This window comes from Sturnira hondurensis, unplaced genomic scaffold, assembly GCF_014824575.4.
Source record: "Sturnira hondurensis isolate 20B ecotype Veracruz unplaced genomic scaffold, ASM1482457v3 Scaffold0013559, whole genome shotgun sequence".
Lineage (NCBI taxonomy): Eukaryota > Metazoa > Chordata > Mammalia > Chiroptera > Phyllostomidae > Sturnira > Sturnira hondurensis.
In genome coordinates, this window is record NW_028086190.1 from 6,336,806 (window position 1) to 6,360,777 (window position 23,972).

Consider the following 23,972-nt stretch of genomic DNA (forward strand, 5'->3'; position numbering starts at 1 on the left):
TTTGTTTCCTAGTGCTAAATGTGATTACTTAACCATGAAACTACTATTATCCTAATATATCCTATAATGAAAACAGGTCTGTTTGTTATCCACCTGAATTGACTGCCTGCGTAGACTGAATTATAGTTACACTAGATGTGTGGTTAAAAATACCTAACTTGGACCAAGATAAATGTTAACATTTAATTTTCCTTTGGCAGTTAGAGCTGAGTATGGAGCCACACATACATACATGTATGTGTGCATGTATGTATCCCCACCCTTCACGTCCTTTCCCAAAGTTATACATATAAATATATATTGTGATAGTTTTTTGGTTTTTTTGGACAGGAAATTGGGAACTCTTACACCTTCAGTGTAATATCCCACTTTTAAGACTGGCATTTTCTCAAGGCCAATTTGATCAATCCAATTTTTAGTTTTGTGCTTAACTATCATCGAAAATAGGCCATGTCCGGCGACTCAGTTGGTCAGAGCCGCCACCCGACACACCAAGTCTGCAGGTCTGACCCCCGCTAGGGCTCATGTAAGAACCAACCAGTGAATATGTAAGTGATGGGAACAACAGATCCATGTTTCTCTCTCTGCCCCTAAAATCTATTAAAAATTAAATAAATAAATAAGTGTATTATTCACATACAGCAAAACATCTATATAATGTGTGTGTGTGTGTGTGTATGTTCAGGAGAAGAAAAGCCTTTTTTTTGTTGTTGTCATGAAGCCAAAAATGTCTTCTTTGTTTTATAATACACATTTTTGGAACTAAAAACTGAAACAATGTTGTTTAAATTCTTTTGGAATTTGAGGGTAAACACCAGTGGGATTAAAATATTGACATGCTCATATTTAGTAGAGAGATAAGAACAATTCATTGGGAGTTATTCCAGTCCTACTGGTAATCACATAATTGAACAGGATTTTTAGAGGATATTTGAAGCTATTGTTGTCTGTTGTGCAATTACATAATTAGTCAGGATCTCTGTAATAAAATCTTTTCCACACAGGATAGTACCAAGTAAATTTAGGGCTCATATTTTTACTTTTAATATTTAAATTTAAAAACAGAATTGTATCACAACGTAGTTTAAGCATGTTTTACCCCAACACAGGTGCTTAAAATAAAAATAATTATTTTAAAATTAAGGAAAAAACTACATATCTTTAACTTAAAAATAATCAAATCTGCTTTGTGAACATTAAGTCACTACCAAATCTCACCTAGAGTGTTTCCTTCTCGGGACCCAATGGTAGTACATCTCTTTTGTGCTGCTAATTTCTTCCCCCTACCCCTAAATTACTGACATCCACTTTGACGTAGAGACATAGAAACCAAGTGCCCTTTCTGGGTACTTTTGCTTTAATCCTAACGCTACGCAGTAAGAACCATTTCAGAACTCTCCTTACACGGAAACAAACGTGGCCTTGCGAAGTTGACCGAGCAACGTGGCGGGAAGTAGGGAAGTCAAAACATTCTGTAATCACTGTTGTTCTTTTGCGAAGAGTCGAGAGCGGCTCTTCGGCCCAGCTACCCTCTCCCCGCGCCCGCGGGGAAGCCCCTCGACCACCGCAGCACTGGGGGCGCGCCGAGCCAGGGACCATGCGGACGGGCGGCGCCTCCCTCCTCACCCGCCCCCACGCGCTCCCGCCCCGCCGGGTCCGCCACTCGCGCGGGGCGCCCGCAACGCGCAGGCCGCCACACCCACTCCGGCCGGCTCCCGCCTCCGCCGCCGCGGGTGACCTGATGAATATGCATCGCTGCGCGCCAGCCCCGGGCTCCTCCTTTCGGTTTCCTTCCCGCCGCCAGGCGGAAGCGGAGAGCCGCGCTTCCCGCGCGCCCAGGCCCGCCGGGGCGGGGCGGGCCGGGCGGCGAGCGGGAGAAAGAGAAGCCTGGGAGGCGGCGGCCGACCGAGCGCAGAAAGGGTGCGCGGGCGGGTGGCGGTTCCGGGGCTGCCCCGCCGCCGACCGGGCCAATCCGGGGGCGCGGAAGGGCGAATGCGCAACCCTGCGGGCGCGCGGTTGCATCTGCCCGCAGCCCGGGTGGAGAGTCAGCCCCCACCCCTAGAACAGTCTTGCTAACACAACAATAAAACCCAGCAAACACACGCACGCACACATACACACTCTGGACGGCTTTCAAGTTAACCAAGAAAAACAGTCTTCTGCAAGTAAGAGGAAGGAAAACTGGATATCCAGACAGACTGAGGGACTGACTGCCTGCTTTTAAGACTTGACTTTTACCGCCTTTTCTTCTGGGGTCAAGAATTGTGGCATTACAGAAACAATAATTAAAAAAAAAATAAAAGACTACTCCCGGATTGCCTTTAAAAAAATTTTTAAACACAAAAAGCGACACCAAAACAACCCTTGAGAAAAATCCACAAAACCGTACCTGAGACACGTGAAGTCAGCGGCCCAGAGTTCTGTTACAGATTCAAGATCTCTTACTTAGTGCAATACAGTGCGATGGTATGTGGCTTTCAAATGATGGGATTTATTTCCTTGTTTTGTCCGTCCCTTGCACTCTCTTCCACCTCAGACACAGATTTTTTCCTGTTTGTACTTTGTAAACTGAATGTTTTACCTAAGTGTTATTTCTGCTTTACTGGTTGAGCTATAGTACTGGATTTCCAGACCTAATGAAAACATGTATTTTTTTAAGCTTTGTCAATTTGAGTCTATGTTTACTACTTTTATGGCAGGAATCAATGGATAATGTTGTGAGTCCAAACGGTGAAATGTAGCATTTTTCCCCGGCTTTAACTTCCTGCTTTACCCTCCCCCAGTTTTGGAGAAAGTTACTGTACAGATGACACTTCATTTGTATCTTGTAGCCTATTCTCTCTTTTTGCGGCATTCTTCATTTTAAGGTGAATATGCACAGCTTTGTTATATATTCTCATTTAAAAATACACTCTTAAGTGAGGGTAGTACTATATAGCTCTGTTCATTGCGAAGCAGGACTGAATTGTTAGCCCTCCTCCTCCCCCACCCCACCACTTAAAAAAAAAGATTATGATGGATTTCTTCCCGCTCCTGGTAAAACTTTTCCCCCCTCCTGCGCTGCTGTTTTTGCTCTTTTGCTGTAGGATTTTTTTTCCCTTCTAAGTGTGTGTGTGTGTGTGTGTGCATGTCTCCCTTTTCCCTTGTCCTCTCTTCGCCAGCATGTCTGGGACACATTTTAATGCACAATATCCCATCCATTAAGTTGTGGTTGAATGCAAAATGTGTGAGGACTTGGCAGCTTTCAGGTTGAAGGGGGCGGGGAAGCCAGTTTCGACTTTGACACAAGATGCCGAAGTGGCGTGATTGGAATTATTATTAGGGCTGTGAACATGGCCATCTTCTCCTCCGGTTAGAAGAACTGCCATTGAACTTGAGACGGGACAGACTAGATCTCCAAGTTCCCTCCTCCTCCCCCCTAAGTACAGTAGCTGGCAGGGAAAGGGCGCCAAAATACACAAGATTAGCTCTAACTTTCTTTGAACGGATCTTGTAGCACCATTCTTTGTAATTTTAACTTTCCAACAGGCGGGAAAAAGTTAACTTTTGAACCTATACTTGAACAGACATTTAAATTAGCTCTAATATGGAATAAATCCAGGAAATCATACATGCATGCTTATGTGGTTAGGAAAGAATGCACGTGTAAATAAGCAGGGTGCACGTGTGTATCTGACTGGGGAGTTCAAGATTTAATCAAAATCAGAATCTGTGACTTTTGAGTACATTTACTGTATGGGGAGAGCATTGTTAGGGGAAGAAGCTGACCTTTAAGCAGCCTAACTAAAAACTGCTAAGAGTTGTGAAACACAAAACGTTGTGGTTTCCAGTTTTACATTTGAGGTTTGATGTTTTCATTTAATGGTATGAGAGCTGGAGAAAGCTCCAGCGCTGAAAAGTCCCTATTAAATCATATGTGGGCAAAGGTCAAGCACTTCAACTCACTGATACAATATACTGCAGATTCCTGCCTAACTGATGGGGAACACAGGAAAAAGTGCTTGGGTAATAAAAGTATTAGAAGGGTAATTATCCTCCGTGGTTGGAACTGCATTCTTGTGCACTGGGAAAAGGTTTTTACTGGCCCCGATGAATTTTTTAAAAGCTGACTATTGTTGAAAGCTGTGTTTAATAGGAAATTGATTAGCTGAGCGTTTCATACAATAAATGGTGACAGTTTCATTGTCTGATGTCCAAAATAAATTCTTTTAATTTTTTAGCAGACATAGTCATCCGTTTAATTTTAATAGGGTCAAGTGGAGCAGCAGCATAATTATGAATGAATGTGATATCATGAATATCTGTAACTTTCTTTTTGGAGCTTGTGACATCACACAATTTGACAATATTATTGCTTTGATATTAACTTACTGGGTTAAAAAATTTCAGGTACATTTCTGAGATAGATTTCACTGTACAAACATTTTGTATAGGCCCCATTTTTTGTCTTTTCTCTGTAATTGCTAATTTTTAACTTGAAAGTTAAAATACACCATTCTGTTATGCATTGTTTTGATTCTCAAATAGAATGTCAGCTTTCAAGGGAAGAATTAGAGATGGGGGTGCAGAAAGTCTGCATTGATTTCCAGTGAACTTTCTACACCTCCCATATGCCATGACTACTTGGCCATCTTGGATAAAGCTTCCTAAACATCTCCTTAAAACTAATCTGTTGTCATGTCACGTGTGCATGTGTAGTGAGCAGCGAAAGTCAATTTACACGTAGACATAAAATGACAGTATAGTTTTACTTTAAAATTCAGCTATTTTGAAAAAGGACAGTAACTACATCTCAGTATCCGCAGAGAAGAGACTGTGCGAGTGTATGTAACTTTGGAAGTATCGCGAGTGAAGCAAGGCAATTATTACCGTCATTTTCAAAGCATAAAATAAACCATGCAAAAGTTAGTTAGTTAGCAACTAACTGCTGACTTTGTAATCTGGGGATCAAATGTCTTCAGAAGTTGGGAATCTCTGTTGATGAAATGGCCTCATCTCTGCAGAGAAGTGGAAATGGCTAATGGGGATCTGGCTCAGTCGGTGTTTTGATTCAGTCATAGCTTATAAGTGTGCCTGAAACATAGGCACACAAAGTGGGACACTTTTTTTAAAACAGTCGAGTACAGGCATTTCGGCAACATTATTAACAACGTCATTTTTCTCATTTAGTTTTGTCCTCAGGGGACATGAAGCAGCTCCCAGAGGAGGGGAAAAAGTTCATGGTTACTTATTCATTTCAGTGAAAGGCAAAGCCCTGGCAATAGGGGTGGGGGTCGGGTGGGGAGTCCAACAGGTTGTGAATTTTCTGGTATGAAAAAATTGCTACCCTCATTTTACAGTAGTAGTTTAAGGGCTGAGAGAGCTGGGCATGATTTTGTAATTCCCATCAAGTGCAGGCAATTTCAGTACTTGTTGGTTGTTTATATAAGCGTTTTTGAGAGGCTTTTTGGTGTTCCTGCTTGTGGATATAAAACTGTGTTTTCCAAGCTAGCTACACATTCTTTTTTGTGGTTTATTTGGAAGAAGGAAGGTCCCTGGGCATGGTGTGGTGGATACTTGCAGTTTCGCAGGCCTATTTCCTGGGGTCAGGAGGTCATCTGTGTCTTTTGTATTTAGTTTTAAAATATTGATATTGGCAATGAAGCCAGGGTGTGTGTGCAATTATTGAGCCTCCCCTCAAATCACATGCAAGAGAAAAAAAATGTCATCCGATGTATTGAGAATGACAGCTTTGTTAAGCTCCAAGAAACTTTTTCCTAAACTGCCTAGGATTTTCAACCTGTCACGGAGTTTCTGTAGAAGGGAGAAGGTTAAAAGAAGATCAATATTAGGAGATACTTGAGATGTCAAACTCCTCTCTGGAGGTCAGTGAAAGGCTAGAATGGGGCAAACACTGATGAAGTTTTTACAATTATGCAACTGAGTTTTGAAGAATCTAGTCATCTGAAACACTGGTTTTACTTCTGGAAATCAATAAACTATCTGTCAGGAATGAAACTTTTTTCTCCTATAAGGTGGCAGGTAATAGATGATCCAGGGAGGAACTCTTTAGGAATTCTGAAATATCAGATTTTCTGTTGCGGCAGGAAACTTTCCCTTCTTTCTAGCTCCTTAAGCCAGGGTTTGGGGTGAATGAAACTGGCCTGTCATACCAGCTGTTCTAAGCGTATCAGTGTGGGAAAAAGGACAGAATTTAGGAGAGGTAGGTACCAATGTCCGAGAAGTGGCTCGCCCATTTTTACAGTATCAGAAGCTTTTCAGTGATACTTTAAAATCACTCTTAATACCATGGCACAGACACACTGGGAAAAAAGGAAAGTGGCTAAAATGTATATACTTTCCTACTTCCTTTTTCTTCTCTTCTGGGAACTTAAGAGATTGGTTTTTCTCCAACCAAAGATAGTGGAGGACTAGTGTTGTGCTGAGAGAAGCCAGATGTCCCACACATGCAAATCCACCAGTCAGTCTTTACAAAGGCTCTCTTAGAGTTCATCCTGGGAAGGCCTGCAGTGACCTTGGCATAGGCTGGACAAGAAGCAGTGTTGTGGGGGGTGTCAGCCATCCTGCCTGTGGCTCCAAGGCCTGAGAGGACAGACAAAACCACACAAACTGAACACCCACCCTATAACCTTTCTGTGGGGATGTCTCTTGCTAATTCTTCCTCCCTATATTGGTTTTCCCCACATCAAAATTACTCCTTTCTCATTTTCCTTTTTTTTTTTGGAAACAAATCAAAACCCCAAACTACCAAGCATCCGCTGTACCCATGAAACTATCCAACCATAAGCGCCCTACAAACAGAGCACCTGAAAGAGATTTGAACCCCTAAGTGATAGGCCTGGGAGGCCCCAGACTGTCTTCACTTCTCTGGGGTCTTACCTGTGTCTGTTGCTGCTCCTTCACCCTTCCTGCTGCTGCAGCTTTTGTGGGCTCTTCTGTGTAACGGTTGTCAATTTTCATTTCTCTCTTTTAAGCTTGTGAGAAACTTTTGGATGCAACCTAGTTTTGGTGGCAGAAGGAAATGATTTCTGTTGGTAAGGGAAAGTCATCAGGGAGGAGGGGCGGCGATGTCTGCAGACACTTGCCCAGGGCTCAGCACTGGGCCTCTTTTGCCAGGGGACAGCGGCTGGTTCTGGGATCTTTGGCTGAAAGGAGTGCTCTCTGGGTGCCAGCATTTCACTGGGGGTGGTGTGGCGAGGAGGGAGGGGAGAAGGGAGGGAGAGAAAGGGAGATGGGCACTCGATTTTTTAAAGAGACCCCGAAAAATAATGGTTTCTGTGAGTCCAGGCATTCAAAGAGGTGTGTTCAAGGACATGAGTGCATTTGTGCCAAAGGGAATGTCTTTTATGGTAAATTAACTCCAGTTAAATTGAATATTTGTACAAAGGGAAACTCTAGTAGTTAAAGCTGGTATTATCAGTAGAGCTTCCCCGCCCCTCCCCCCTCCCAGGTTCGGGTTCGACGGTGAGAAAAGGAACGAAGTGTAACGCAGTAATGTACAGTACGAAGGGATGCCTTGGGATTTTTTTTTAACGTTTAAACTGAGAGTGCCTACAATTTTTCTGAGGGAGAGAAATCAGTATTTATTTGGATTAACCCCGCTGGTGACCTCATTTCTTTCATCTATAAAGACTGTCAACTTTATCCTGGCTTTTCAAAAAGAAGAAATGGTCCACACAAAGGAAGTTAGCGTGGTTAGAACGCCGGCAGGAGGGTTTGCCTCTGGGGGGCGGGGGCAGGAGGCTGCTCCCAGGGGTGTGCGCCCTAAAGGGTTAACTCGGGAGTTCTCGAAATTTCCCTGACCTTACCTGTCTTCCCAGATCCACCGCCCCCCTCTCCCCGGCCTCGAATTCCCACCCCCAAGCGCCTTTCTTCTTTGGACTCGAGGTTTACGGGGGCTGCAGCTGGTAGACTTGGCAAGCTCGCCTCATTAAGAGCGCTCTTTGAAAACGGACTGTGTTTGAGCATTTCCCTAATGAGGACAGGACGGGGTTAAAAAGTGACCATTTCATGGTTGACTTGAACCTGCCTACTTTTCTTGATGTGTCGTTGTGAAATGCTTGATGTGGATAACTCCCACTCGGTGAAGGAAAAGTCACCGGTTCCTTCAGGTCCGCCGAGGGGAGTTGAAGGGGGGGACGATGGGCAGAAGCCGGTGAGACCGAGAGGGGAGAAAGTTGAGGAAAAAATCCAGATGGAGGGAGACGGGGTAAGAGGAACGGGGTACCAGGGGAGAACCTCGAAACACCCCAACGGCAGAGTTGGAAGCGGCGGAGGTCCGAACTGGGGCTGGGCAGCCGAGTCCCGCCCGCGGCCCCCGCCGTCCCAGGCAGCCCCCGGCGCGGTCGCCGCGAAGTCCCTGGCACTCACTTTTCCGCTCCATTGTCTGAGCGGCTGTAGCTTCCACCTCTTCCCCACCCACCCTTTGCCGAACACCGGAATTTGGGGGGCGGTGTGCGTGTGTCTGTGTGAGCGCCGGGGAGGGTGTGCGCGGGTACAAAAAATGCAAGGCAGACCTCCACCCGCCGAAGACCCGAAATCAAGTTCATTCACTTGGGGTCTGCGGCGAGCGGTCGACAAACGGCGGCCGGGTGGGGGCGAGGCCCTCCGCGCGGGAGCGAAGCGGGCGCGGCCGCCTCTGCAGGGCAGTAGCGGCACACGCACCCCCCACCCCGCGCGCGCGCGCTCGCTCACCCGCCCGCTCCGCAGCCCCGGGCGCGCCGCGGCCCCGCCCAGCCTGCACCCCAGCGCGGAGGGAGCCGCTTTCCGCCGGCGCCCCGGCTCCGGGATTTGGGGGTGGGGATTGGGAGCGAGCCAGTGGGGGCTGTTGGAGGAAGAGAGCGGAGCGGGCTGCGGGAGGGAAGGAAAAGAAGGGGGAGGCGGCGTCGGCTCAGCCGGGTCCTTCCCACTCCGAGCTGGGCCACGTGCACTGGGCACCCCAGGGAGGGCCGCAAGCCTCGGCGAAGCACTACGCGCCGCTTCGGAGTAGCAGCCCCGGGGCGCGGGCCCCCGCGCGGGAGACCCCGGCGGACCCCGCCTCCATACGCACAGGCGCGCCCCAACTACTTGAGCCCAAGTTCGCTCAGGCCCCCGCCTCCAAGCCTCCCCCTCCTCCTTTCAGCCGGCGGGTTTGGCGAACCGCGCCCGCCCGGGGTGTGAGAGTCGGCGCCCCAGCCCGGGCCCCAGGGCGGCCAGGGTGTGAGGGAATTTTCCATTCGTTCCTTTCGCGGGCCCAGACCGGCTTAGTGTTTCTCCCACTCGGATGTCCCCGCTGCTTAAAGAGTCCGCAGCGAGCACCGAAATTTCTCTTCCAGGGCGGGTTTTCGTGTGTGTGTGTGTGTGTGTGGTGTGGGGAAGGTACGGGATTTGCGTAAAGGGCCGAAAGATCAGTTTTGGAAAAAAAACAACAACTTATGGTTCTGTTGCACTGATACGAAACCTTTAACAAATGAGAAAGAGAAGAAAAGAGGGAGGGAGAGAAGCAAGAGGAGGAGTAAGGTGGGGGGCGGGGGGTGTGGAGAGGCTGGTGCAAAAGGAATGCGCATTTGCAGGAGGAGGAGTAAAGCGATGATTGTGTAATTAAATAATAAAACAATCCTTAAGTCTGATTTGGAGAGAGCTCGAGCGGGGTCCGGAGGGTGGAACCGGTGAATTTTTCAACTTACAAGTTTTGCAAGGAAAAAAAGCGACAGAGGGAAGGGGGAAAAGAGCCCAGAGCAGAAAGGAGTTTGTTGCCGAGCGGGAGAGCGGGATTTATCGTTTGGGATTTTTCAGGAGCTTATTCTGATTCCCCTGGGCTCTGGGCAGCGGCGGCAGCAGCAGCCTTCTCGCTCTCTCGGGTCAGACGTGTGGAGAGGCGGGCGGCCGGGCGGGCTAGAAGGAGCCGGCGCAAGCGGCGGCGGCTGCAGCCGGGGACGGCGCGCCGGGAGCCTCTTCCACCCGGGAGACCTGCGCTCAAGTCCCCTCCCTCACCCAGGCCTCTCCCTTCTCCTCCACCCACCCCGCCCCCACCCCGGCCCTCTCCCGCGCGCGCCCCGCCACCCGCGCGCACTCGCACACGCTCCCTCTCGCGCATACACATGGTCGGCTCGCAGCAAAGTTTCGCTGCGATCGCCAGTCGGGGATCCTGCCGCATAGCTCGGGGCTGTAACCTTGAACTTTCCTAGGGCGGTGACACATTCTCTTCGCTCTTCCTCCCGCCCTCTCTCCCGCGCCCCCCTCCCCGCCTTTTTTAAAAAAGCATTTCACCACCAACCACCACCCAATCCAACCCGCATCGAACCTTCGCGCACTGCCTAGCTCCCAACAACATCAACAACTGCAAAACAGAAAACAAATCCCCAAACCCAGGCGAAAAGCAACCCACACCAGCGGCGGCGGCTGCGGCTGCGGCGGCCTCGGCGAGCACCGCCAGCGCGCTCGAACTGCAAGAGGTCTAGAACTGTAGATTGGATTTCACCCCGGGAAATCTAGCACGCCGAGTGAACCTGAATCTTTGGCTATTTAAGGAGGACTGGGTTTGCTGTGAAGTTGCGGTAATCCAGCGCAGACCCCGTCCTGATTGATCGCATCGCGGGGCTCAGATGACTGTAAAATGAATAGATGAAATTTTTGCTTCTCGAAGATTTTCTTGGGCATCTCCGGGAAAGTGCGTTTTAAGGCGAAGTCATGATGTATTCTCCCATCTGTCTCACTCAGGTACATGTTTCGGTCGCTCTCTCAAGCTCTCTCTCTAGCCAGAAAAGCCTTTTGTTTTGTTTTGTTTTGTTTTGTTGCTCTCATCTGCGGACAATTAAAGGCTTTAGTTAACCTCCGCAACCCTCGTCTCTCGAAAAAGTGGCCGGGAGTTGCGTCGGGATTTACCCGGCGGCGCGGGAGCCGGTGCACGGCCCCTAGCCCACGGCCACCGCGCGCGCTCAGCCCCGCACTCTGGGCATACAGAGCGGGCGCCCGCGTGCTGCCAGGGCGGCTGGGCCGGACGAGAAGGCCGACCTTGGGCAGGACCCGGGCAGAGGAGAGCTAGCCCGGGCGCGGCCCCCTAAGTCCCTGCTGCGTCGAGGTGCCCCTGCCTGGGGTGCCCACCATCCCTCTCAGTCGCTCACGCGCGCCCTGAGGCAGGCTCAGTTTTAGAGGAGCTTTAGGTGGGGGACTCAACCCTTATAAACAACCAGTGAACTTGGATGAGGGGATTCAAGCACGAGTCCTTGCGGGCGCCTTTGGACTTCGCTGCAGGCAGTGGCCGGCGACGAAGCCAGTCAGAGGTTGTGGTTTGGGGACTCATTCCTTTGCTTAATTTGGGGATCTAAAACGCTGGTCTTTCGTGATGTGATCTGCATTTAGAGGTTTACAGTGAACACGCCACAAAGGTGGTCTTTACCTTGACACCAATTAGTTGGTCGTGGCGAAAGTTAAGGACTTTTAGAAGATGTTCATTTCGTGGAGACCTGTTCATTTGACAATATTTAGGTGTAGCTCCCAAGGCAGAAAGTAATTCTGGAAAAGCAAAGTCATTAAAAAAAATAACTTTGAAAATTGTCTCAAGACTTTAGGAACAATGATATAAAAAACCTGGCTTTCTACTTCTTTAAGGAACAGAATTTGTACAACTCTAAATCAGACGGTAAAATAGAAAAGTGTCGAGATAGGACACACTCACCTGGGGTAGTTTTTATCGCTGACCAGCTGACCAACCAACTGAAGAACTAACTAAATATCTTAGCCCAGAGTTGTTACTTGAAGGAGTATTTTAAACTTCTAAAGGTGTGGGACAGTGCGCTTTAGCTTTTAGGAGAATGTAGCATCATTGGTAATTGATAACCATGTACTTTGATATTGGCATAACAAATAGTTACAGAGGTGTCGCTTCGTCTTGTGTGTTAAAATTCTTTAAAAAATCCAATATCACGATGATGAATTTTTATAATAGACAAATGATTAAGATTTCAATTGTATGACAATTAGAAGCCATTGTGATTCAAAAGGACGGAGGCATTCATAAATTGTGAATGAAGATGAAAACAATGATAAGGCTTATTCAGTGATTGGATACAGTCCTGTAGCTTTTTGGCTGACACATTTTTTATTGTTTATATTTTGTTTGGCATCTGAGTATGATTAACTTAGATATGGCTATTTTCAGCAAGTAAACGTACACTTTAATTTAACAAAACTGGAAAAATGAGTTACTGAGCTATTTGTCCTTTAAAAGCTGGAAATAATGACCAATAAAGACAATGATTGAACTGTTTCAGGTATAACGAATTTCCTTCAGTTGTAAAAGTTACCTTTCATATTACCCATCATCAGGAATTTTTTCTCTTTCTGGCAAACTTCATTTGGTACTATTTTTACATAAATTATTGAAGTAAAAAATATAAAAAATACATTATCATTCAAACAAAGCGAATCGAGGCAAGCTTTATGTTTACAAAGTACTAACTCAGTCTCACCTGTACAGGGCTACTCTTCTGTACTGTTTCCAACCTGGGCCTCTTAGAGCATTGGTAGTGGTTTACGTGCGTTGCATTTTTGGTTTCCTCTAAACGTGGATTGAAAAGTCACTAACTTTATCTTCATTTGTGTATGTTAAAAATAAAGTTGCAGCTTTGTGACATATGGAATATTAGTAGCCTATACTGCATCATCATTCAGTTATCATATTAGTATTCAAGAATACATACTTACCAACCCTAATTCATGATGACTAATATCCTCTACTGTTTTAATAATGTAAATCTAATGTGAGATAATGTATTAAAATTGCTCTGGGGATTTAAGGCCTATACTAGAGAAGGCATTTTTAGCTTTAGAATTCTCACTTAGATAATAATTTCTATGTGACTTTGTAAGTAATGTAAAGTGTTGCAAAAGTATGGATACATTAGCTGTTGCATCAGATCAATAATTTGGTTTTGTGTTGGAAGAATCTTATAATTGTAGCAAAACATTTTGGGGGGATCTTTAAATACAAAATAGAGAAACATTCTTAATTGGTTGAAAACTTTATAAAGTGTTTTAGTTGTTGATATAAAGTATCTATGTTTTAGAAAGAATTTTAGTTCCAAAGGAGACACAGTTAGAGTTGATATGTAGCAAAATGTTATGCAAAAAGTATCAGTGAATCAATATAAATCAGTATTTGTACATCAGTGTGAATCAGATATAAGTGGAAAATTAAGGACTGTGATATATGGTTTAATATTTGGTTTTTCTAAAAATAATGTAAATGCTTAATAATATAACTTTCACTGGTTATGATTGCATTGATTTTTCCATTGTCCTTCAAGTTCTTTAGTTACATTTTTAAATGGTTTATTGTTAAATAGCAATGCCCCAAGAACATCTAGTATTTATTCAGTAACATCTAGACTGGTCTAATTTTCCACTCCTTTCATGGGAACCATTGTTTCTGTGAAGAAAAATCAATGTTTTTAGTGGAATCAGGACTGTTAGCTTTTATATTTGAAACTTGCAATTTATTATTTATATTATCAATTTAGTTAAACTAAAGGAAGTTTTAAAAGAAAATTACTGAGTTTCAGTGTATTTTAATAAAAATTCTAAAAAAGCAATGTGCCATATTAGTATCGAGCCATTAGATCTTATATCACTTAATATGCTGTACTTTAAAAAATCATCTTCATCATTGCTTAGAGTGTTATTTTGATAAGCTATTAATTAGGACATTTGAATACCTTAATCATTTTTTTATGAACAGTCACTATGCTCCATATTTATGTCACCTCAAATTATTAAAAGTATATTGCAATTTAGCATTAGAAAACAATTGCGCTTAGGAGATGACATTTTAGGCGTGTTAATGCAGAAATGGACAGAAATGTACATGACACAGCAGACCTCTACTTGTCATCTTTTTTTTTTTTTTTTGAGGATATGTTTCCTTATCAGTAAGTGTTTCACTTGAATGGAATCCACATAATAAAAAAGCCCTGAAAGATATTAGGGCAACTTTGTGGGCAAAAGTTCGCTACTGCTATTTAACAATAATAATTTTTTAAAAGTATGTTTTAAAACATTAGCAGCACTGGTGAAAAGCTCAAGGTAAATTTTAAAAACATTGTTTTGTGTGCCTTTGCTCAGAAATTCCAAATTCAACCTTCAACTTGCACTTTGATTTTTAAAATAATTAATTAAGATTTTGAGATATGTTACATGACAGATGATTTGAAACACAAATTTAATCAAAAGTATGTTCGCTGTCTTATAAGAAAATGAAATGTCACTGAACATAGTACTTAAGGATATAAGTACTTAGGAGTTCCCACATTGTTTGGTATTTGTTAAAATAATTTTGCTTCTCTAAAGCATGGCAAGGGTAAAATGAGTGAGACAAAGCTGCCTCCCCATGTACTCTTTACATTCTCAAATTTTTAGTTTATGAGTGTTCATATGTGCGTTTTTTTAGTCATATCAATAAATCCTAGTAAAAGTCAGATTATATATAGGAAGTGAGTTCCAAGAGCATGTTTCAATCCACATTTCCTTGAGCAGGGTTTCCTTTTGCATATATTTCTAAGGGGGATAAACAAAGTTTTTGTAGTTACAGTGGAAGCTGAAAGCATGGCATCAGAAAGTGGATGGCGATCGGGAGGTCTTATCATGGGCTGTGGTTGCTGTGAGCAGGGCTGCCTTCCCACACAAAGAACAGATTGTGGTTTAACTCTTTCCATGGCCTAGTTTAATGTGCTCTCATAGTAACTGAATTGTTCAAATCTCTGCTGGAAACTACTGATCGGTTTAATGATTTCCTCCGTGGCATTTGTTTTTGCCTCATGCTGTGATATAATCATCTGTATTCTGTATTGTTATAAAATTTTGATTTATACATGTTCTGCTATAGGAACATTTTACGGCAATATGTTAAAACACTTGATAACTGCACCATTGATTGGATCGGACATGCATGTCTTCCTTTTCTGAACTGCAAACGGCTAACATGCCGCAGTCTTTAGTACTGAAACTTTGAGTCTCATCATAAAAATGGACTCCTAACTACGTGGGATTTGCGGGCCACCTTCTTTGTTAAAGTGTCATTAGTTGTTCTTTCATCATTTTGACCTAATGGAATTCATCAGTCAGCCAGTTAAATAGAATTTATTCCATGTAGTTCAGGGTGGCCATCACTAGTCTGCGAATTCTAACTTGGGATATGATCAGTGAGAGAAAGTTATTTTGTGGCTGGCTGGGGTGACAGTGCAGTCAATGTGACCAGAAAAGTGGCTGTGGTGGGAATTCTTCTTTGCTTGAGATCTTGGCCTATTACGTGCATGCAGCATGCGTGCACCAGGTGTTAAGGGCTTTGGGCCCTGCAGGTAGCTCAGTTGGTTAGAGTGTTGTCCCAATGGGTGATGGTTCCAGGTTCGATCTCCGATCAGGGCACATGGAAGACTCAGCCAATGACTGCATAAATAAGAGGAACAACAAATCACAATCTCTCTCTCTTAGAAAGAATTTTAAAAAATAGGTTAAGGGCTTTTTTCCCCCTGAGCTTATGAGACAGGTTTTACATATGGCAAGAGATAATGAAACACTGACTGCTTTGGGAAGTAACTTGAAATAGTTGTAGGTAAAGATGATCTGCTTGTGCTTCCCTTCCCTGAAAAAGGCTTAGATGAAACAGGCAGGAAAAAATGCCAGAGCCTAAGGTAAAACCACTTAATTCAGAGGCTGGGTACTGTGGATCTGTACACGTGCCGATTCACAGGCACATGCATACGTGCTCCCACGGCCCTGCCTGAGAGTCCATGTGCACAGCAAATGAATTGTGTTGGTTCCACAAAAGCAGTAAGTGACCAGGGTGCACTCTTGGTGTCACCCTGCCACCGCCTGCAGAGACACAAAGAATGTAAAGTTGGTGCCAAGTTGCCATTTTTCATTGTTCAGCTCAGATTGATTTTTAAGGGGTTTAGAATAATTGCCATACTCGTATGATCGGTTAACAAATTAACCAAGTCTGTGGGGCTTTAGACTGTATAGGAAAAGCTGCTGTAAGAACAGTCATGTAATTTTTATTTTCAACTTTAGAAACTTTTATTTAAAAATGCAAGAGAGAGTGTGTGTGCAAGGGAGCTGGGAAGTGTTGAGTATGAGTGTGTGTGTGTGTGTGTGTGTGTGTGTGTGGGGAGGGCTAGTGGTGGTGGTGGAGGGAGCGAATGCCCTGCTGAAAGTATGGAAACCTTCTGTTCAGGACACTGATACGCCAAGCTGTGTCCTTTGCCCACTTTCCCTCACTGTATACCGGTTTCTCTAGTTACCACTCTTGGAATGGGGCTGTTTTAGTGTTGGAATGTTGGACGTTTGATAAGAAAATGGATCAAGTTTAATGGCGCATGCTCTTTGTGCCACCAGCAGCCTCTTGCTGAGAGCATGCTCCAAAAGCGGGAACTGTGTGGCATTACACTGAGCATCTATATGCTTTGTGTTTCTGTGCCACAGAGAAGAGGAATGAACTGTGGCACTGCTCCTGCCTTCTGAACAGCTCTGCTCCGATTTAAAAAAAAAAAAAATCCTCACTGTGTTCTTTGTAAAATGGTACTGCATAGTGTTAGTTGGTCAATCCAGTATTTAAATATTAAATTAGGTGCCAAGCGCCTTGGCTGCTTACGTTTTAAAGAATGTAAGATGCATGGTGGGAATGAGGGGGATAGACCCCGAATGAAAATACAAATATAAACCTTATTTTCTTTGTAGGAGGGAGAATCAGCCCGTGAATTTTGGTGGAAAAGGGGCGGCTTGGTACACTTGATTTTCTTCTTGTTTTACTCTTGATCATTTTAAATAAGAAAAGAGTGTTATTTTTATGCATAACTTTCTGTACTGAATTGAGAATGGATAGTGGACTTTTTAATTTTTTTTTAGGCGTTAAAGCTAAACTGACCATGTATGTTGTCTTTTTCCTTGTCGTCTCCCACAGGATGAATTTCACCCATTCATTGAGGCACTTCTTCCACATGTCCGTGCAATCGCCTACACTTGGTTCAACCTACAGGCTCGGAAACGCAAGTACTTTAAAAAGCACGAGAAGCGAATGTCAAAGGATGAAGAAAGAGCAGTCAAAGATGAGCTTCTCAGCGAAAAGCCTGAAATCAAACAGAAGTGGGCATCCAGGCTGCTGGCCAAACTGCGCAAAGATATCCGCCAAGAGTACCGAGAGGACTTTGTGCTCACTGTGACTGGCAAGAAACACCCGTGCTGTGTCTTATCCAATCCTGACCAGAAGGGTAAGATTAGGAGAATCGACTGCCTGCGACAGGCAGACAAAGTCTGGCGTCTGGATCTAGTCATGGTGATCCTGTTCAAAGGCATCCCCTTGGAAAGTACCGATGGAGAGCGGCTCATGAAATCCCCACATTGCACAAACCCAGCACTTTGTGTCCAGCCACATCATATCACAGTATCAGTTAAGGAGCTTGATTTGTTTTTGGCATACTACGTGCAGGAGCAAGGTAGGAGCAAATTGTTCTTTCTTCTCGCACCTCAAACACTGCCCACGAATCCCGTGTACAGACAGAATCTGTGGTTTGGGTTAAAGGGTCCCCAAGGCCCCAAGGTCTCGTTCCTCCCTCACTGTGCAGGGTGGCATGCCCTGTTCCTCTCAGGTGTCCACTGCTATGTGGAAGCCCTGGAAGTAGACAGGTATGAAAGTGGTGCTTTCACACCTGGATAGGTATGGACATTTAAAGAAAGACCACAAAGATATGTTTTCAAATGTCTTTGAAATAATCTACTTTATCAAAGACACAGGATAGTCTGAAAAATGTGGTCTGTTACACTTTACTGTTTTGTCTAAGGCTGCATTGCTTGCACCTCGTCATCTTTTCTCAATTTGAAAACGTAACTTTATTTATGAATAGTCAGACTCACTTAACTAGCCTAGTATGTAATGAGGGAGATGAACTTTGTTCACGAATCTAGTGTGATGGCACTGAAAATAGAATTAACATTTCCTATTCCAAAATGCTCAGGATAGCCAACACTGGAGAGTATATTTTACATAGACCTCAATTTATTTAATTGACATATTTCTACCAATACCTGCTTTTTACTGTATAATATTCACTGCAGATTAAATGGATTATTGTAGTTTAAATAATTTGTTGTAATATTTTTTCACAGTGACTTGGGAGCACACAACGTTAGTTTACTTGAGTGTAAATTTATAAAACTTTCCGAGAAGGAAAGTTGCGGCTTTCCTTACAGAACAAAAACAGAAAGTTGACTAGTTACACTGGTTTAAAGTTAATCTCAAAAAGAATGCAGAAACCACATACCATACCTGTTTTTTTAAAAACATCCTTGATAAAGAGAATGATACAAATGTTACCTGAATAATTCAAAAATAGGTGATATTTTTGCTTAGTGTTTTTTTGAGTTGATGAAATGTTTCTTTATTATTTTATTTTCTTCACATGTTTTCTTTAAGTAGGTGAGAATTTCTTTTCTTCAGATCACTGTGTCAGGATGTAGATGTCATTGTATTAGCAACAATCCGTAGTAAAACATTATTAAAAAAATGCATGCCCAAAGTGGATGAAGTTTGATCTGCTGCAGATGGTGGGTTGTTTCCTAGCCTGGCCTGGCAGGAGGGAGAATGCTTTATAGATGGTCAGGTGGAAGATGGCTCTCTGATGCCCGGTAAATAAATGTGGGGTTTGATAAATTGGTATGAACTTTATTATCATCTAGAGATGAAACTCCCAAATTACTCTTTGACTCAAAAATCTAGGTAACTTACTATTTGCTTTTTGTATTTATCTTCCCTTGATACAATGTTCAAGATATGCCTCAATGTAATTTAAAAATTTTTAGTTTGCTTTTAAATCATGGTGCTGGACATCATACATTGCTTTTTTTAAAAAAAACTTTACATTTATTATTTCTGTGCATTTAAGAATTAAACTCCAAGTAATGATGTTTTAAGGAACATACATATTTGCTTCCTGTGTGTCCTAAAATAAAAGCTCATTGACACATGACACTTAATTTGATGGACAGCTGTATAGGAGGTGACATTTTAAGGTGGGCTGTACGTATGTGTTGGATTGCCCGTAAATGTGTTGTAACTGTGTTGTGAAAATCGGGGCTAGAAGTAAAGTTTTAAAAAGTGGGTCATGTAACTTTTTAGTGTAGTGGAGGGAAGATTTGCAAGCATTTGACTGCTGCTCACATTTTAACTTGCTTGAAGGCTAGTCCTGGAGGTGTGCACGCATGTACATTCCCTCCCGGGGCAGGCAGCCAACTCCTGGTTGATGAACTGACAATAAAGAACATATCCTTGACTTTTGTGGAGATAGACTGAAGAAAGAAAAATGCATAAGATGCCTTCTGCATTGCACCATCAGTCGTGATCCTCATAAAGTTTTAAGCAACTCTTGGAGACCACGTTTTCAGAGAAAACCTTGATTTTGTTGTTGTTTCCAGGCTGTATCGTAAAACCTTTCATTACTTTACACTGTGCATCTAATTTGCATCCTCTGCTACCTGCCAGTGCATCATTTCTTCTTAACATCTGGGGGCTTTAAACAAAATCACATCAGGATGCTTTTTTGTTTTCTCTTTTTCGAAACTTTTCTCTTTTTTTTTTTTTGGTTAAATAAAGGTTAATTGTGTCATTTTGTAGTGCAGTAGATTAATGAAGGCACCTTAAAAGAGAAGGCTGAAGTCAGTTGGCAGGCAGCACATCTCCACAGGGACTTTTTATTTCTCCTCTAAGTGCACGAAAACCCGCCTAAGTCTGTTTTATAAATCAGGTAGAGAAGTACAAAGAAAAACATGAAAGAAAAATCGGAAAAGAAAAATGTTACGTTTGCAACAGAATAAGCAACAGAATTACCTTCCCCACTTTTCCCTTTCTCGCCCCACTTCTAAAGGCTGGGAGGAAAACACGAGAAAGAACAGTGAGAATGCCAAAGATGGTTGCCACTGGCACCCGGGTTGGCATCAGACCCTCTTTGTTTAGCTCAGGATGCCTGTGATTTGTTAGTTGGCATCCGCATTGCAGTGTGGAGTGATGTTACAATATATTGACAATTTCCAGATCTGGAAATGTCAATAATCCTCTTGGTTATTTATAAAAGATCATAAACTGCATCTTTTCTAAGGATGAAATAAAGACCAGTGTATAATAAAGTTCCATTGTTGACCAACTTCCTATGCTTATCTTTTTCCCTCTTTCTCTTTTGGTTCAACCCACACACTTTTTTTTTCCTTCTTCATGCCCAGAAGCCTCATCTTTTTTGAAATGTGGAAAGAGTTACTATCGCTTTGACACAAGCTATAGGGCTACATCTGCATCTGGTATGGTTTGGAGAAAAATTTATGCATTTCGAAATCATTTTTGATATATAGTTCATTAGACTTTTGCATCACATGGCCGCAAGGCAGCATTTTCTTTAAAGCTAAATCTCTTTGTTACTCAGCTTCTTCTCTGCATTATATCCTGGTTGGCCGCAATTGAGTCCATTTTTCAATTTTTCTGCATTAGTAAAGGGTTATGTTCAACATAGTCATTTATAAAATTATGTAACCCCCCCATCCTGCTTTACCTGAAATATACACACCATTTGGGAGTAACTGCGTTTAAATCCATAAAATCATTTGATGTTATTGATTCAGAGGGCTGCCCCTCGGCTGTTTCGTTGCTACAAGAACCGCCATTTTGTTTGTGAAGTGCCAGGCGAGGGGGAAAAAAAAGGCAGACACTGTGCTTGATGCCAATAATGGTTGCCAGTGGCACCGAGGTTGGCATCAGACCCTCTTTGTCTAGTTGCTGAATGCCTTTGATTCGTTGGTTGGCATCCGCATTGCAGTGGGCACACTGGAAAGTTTTTGACAATCCCTGAATGAAAGCTGCTTGCTTGTTTGCTGCAGCAAACCTTAGCTAATATAAAACCCTTCCCTTTTTTTTAGGTTTAAAAAAATTTTTTAGGACTGTGACAGTTTAAAGGGGAAAAAATAGCTCTAAAATGGCCCCCATTTTCCCAAAGATATTAAAGATGTCCAATGATTCCTGGGCAGGTGGTACCTTTTCCCCATATTGTCTTTGTTATTGCATTTATGAAAGCAAAGCAAAGCAAAACAAAAGAAAACAAAAAAAAAGCAGGCAAGCCTTGCACAGCACACCTTACAGGGATGTAAGTGCACTGTAGGCTGCGGGGTGTGCTAGGCAGAGGGTGCGAAGGACCAGCCAAATGTGGTGATATGTAATGTGTCCATTATGACCGACTCTTGCTTTCAGTCACATCATTGCTTATTACTTAGATTTTGGTTCCCTCGATTTTCATACTTGCAGAGTTTATGGTACTATGTTGAGAGGATCTTACTTTTCTTTCCAGTTAGTAATGTGTAACAGTGTAAAAGTTAAAAAAAATGAGAAAACCTTAATGAGGAAACCTGTGTTTCAAGGCCTGATATAAATCATTCACTCCCAAATGTTCCAGTTCTGCATCAGAATGTTGCCAAATTATCAGTGCACAGTTCTGCACACCAGTAAAAGCAACCAAAAGGCTAAAATAATTTTGGTTGAAGTTTCCTCGATAGTTAGCATTAATATGGCTTTCCAGTTAACCACCATTATCTCGTTAATTAATAAGGATTAGCAGTTCTACCCAAAGGGCTACACAGAAGGAAGTCTGGCCTCTGGGAGGCCTTGACTCACCAGGCAGTGTCCTGCCTGAAGGAGAAGAAAGCAGGGTGGGGTGCGGGTGTGGGGACTGGGCTTTCTCTGCGGCAGGGAAGGGCTCTGAAGAGAGAGAGAGAGAGATCACACAGCACACTGTGTTTGAAGGTCTCAAGAGATAGTAACTGTTGTCATGAATTTAACTGATTGGAGTTTAAACGAAGTCAGTCTCACTGATTTTTGGACTGTACTTTGTACTCGTATGAAACATGTTTTGGAGTGCTCTTAAAGAGAATCCAGGAGCTTCATGGCGCTTATGAAATCATGAGGCGTTTCCTCTCACGGATGGTATCCTCAAGATTGTGATCCCATGTTATATGGCAACTTTTGTTGTTTTATTATAAAGCATTATGATCATTTAAGTACTTTTTGAAGTTGAGAAAAATGTGACTTGTTTACAGGGGAAGCTGTAACCATTACCGTTTTTGAAATCGAATCCTTCCTGGTTGTCACATACCATTAGCAAGGAGGTTAAACGCTAAGAATTATTTTCCTCCTTCAGTCACTGACTTTTAGCATCTTTTCGGGTAGTGATTATTTCTGTATAAAACGCTTAAGTAGATAAGTGTTTGCAAGTTGGTAGCATATTTTAACATTTTAATAAATTTCACTTCATTGGCAGGTATTTCCCATTATGGGGAAAACGAAGCTTTCATAACTTGTTAAAATGAGGCTGCTGTCTAGGATGAGGAGGTGTACTGGCACTGGGAAATGCTCAGAGTGCGTAAAGCCTGTAAGCATGTTTGATTTAGGGGAACACTGTTCAGTTTTCCCATCCAGCATCCTGTCCTCGACTGAACTCGTGAACTTTAGTGCTCATTTGTTTGCATTCTGCCTCACACGCAGTTCACCAGATAAAGAAGGGCTCTTGTTGGCATGTCTTAGGCCTCGGCTTAATGAGACCTTTGTGGGAACGTATATTGTAAGATAAGATGCTTAGCAGTTTTCTCACTGATAAGAAGAAAACACAGTCTGAGGGGCCAGAAGTTCGCTCTCTGTGCCATGCATGATGTCCCTGCCATAAGACAGCATGGCCAGACGACTCAAGAGTTAAACTCCGAGGCCCCACTTGCCAGCCGGGAGAGCTTGGCATCTGTGTTCCGATGTGGCAGACTAAGCTCTTGCGTTGCTGTTAATACGATCTCACTTTTCAAAGGGAAGGGAGGGGCTCATTGGTTATATCAATTATGACTTTCAAATATTTAAAAATACGCAGTGCCCCACTTTCTGGAGGCAGCAAAGGTCGGTAAAATATCCCAGTGACGGTGTTATGGTACCCTCCCCCCCCCCCGACACAGCCCTACATGTTTTGTACTAAAAAATATGCATCTAGGTGATATGCTTGGATTTGCCAATTTAGTACACTATGCCTCTTGTGTGGCAAAATAACTCCATATGTAAAAGAACTGAAATGGTATCCGTCATTCAGGGATACTGGTCAACGGGGGGAGCTGTGAATGGCAGTGACGGAAGATGATGGCTGGGTCTCTCAGACGGTGGGTCACTGACCCTGGGGCACATGCCTGGAGCCTGGGAGCTGGGCAGGCCACTCAGGGAGCTCTCCTGTCACCTCTGCTTTAGTTCTTTAAACTTCCTGTTTTCTAAAGTGGTCCATTGGGGGTCTATGTACAGATAGATGCAATATAGGTTTGGTAGGATTTTTTATTTACTTGTTTTTTCCTAAATTTGCAATTTCGAAGGAGACCGCCAAAAGGAAATTAAAGTTTTAATCCTCCAGTAACTTTTCCCCTTGAAATTTGGCACTAGGATTTGAAAGAACAGTCCAAGATATCTGACTCAGTACTAAGTCTTCCTCATAAACTGTCATTGTGCTTGACTGGATGGAAAACCTAGACCAGTGGGCTTCAGAAACTTTTTATAGCGCTCTTTCCCTTCCCACCTGTGCCAGCTGGTTGGAATCTGAGCACCTGAAGAGGGAGAGACCCCATGGGCGCCCATGTCAGAATTCTCTGGAATTCTGAAAGTTGAGCTAAGTACCTTCTCATTTCTGTCATCCCTGTGGCTTCCATGATAACTGTTTTTATAATAAAAGGAATAATTATTGCTTTGTGTGAAGCTGAAGATCTGCAGAGAGTGGGAATAGCATTAAATTCCCACTAATATAGGAAATCCTCAACTATCTGAAAATGATGGGCGAAGGCAAGGGTGATCCCTTGTTCTGAAACTGGATTTTGGGTGGAAGTTTCCTCTCCGTGTGTAACACAGAATAGCCTTTGCTACTTTGAACTTGATGGAAGTCGAACTTGGGACGTTT

The 23,972-nt window shown here is 43.4% G+C and overlaps 1 protein-coding gene across 8 annotated transcripts in view; it reads left to right on the top strand.

The window, feature by feature from the left end:
• Window positions 1-2,034: 2,034 nt before the first annotated feature.
• The window catches only part of NFIB (nuclear factor I B), a 235,151-nt gene continuing 213,213 nt past the window's right edge, over window positions 2,035-23,972 (top strand). For 2 of the 8 annotated variants that reach the window (XM_037061952.1, XM_037061954.1), the window contains exons 1-2: window positions 9,521-10,698; window positions 16,934-17,465. In XM_037061952.1, the coding sequence (XP_036917847.1) occupies window positions 10,669-10,698; window positions 16,934-17,465 (562 nt within the window). In that variant the 5' untranslated portion in view covers window positions 9,521-10,668. Of the gene's footprint in view, window positions 2,467-8,073; window positions 8,210-9,519; window positions 10,699-16,933; window positions 17,466-23,972 lie in introns of those variants that run through there. The other 6 variants (XM_037061955.1, XM_037061953.1, XM_037061956.1 and 3 more) reach the window with 6 other exon arrangements.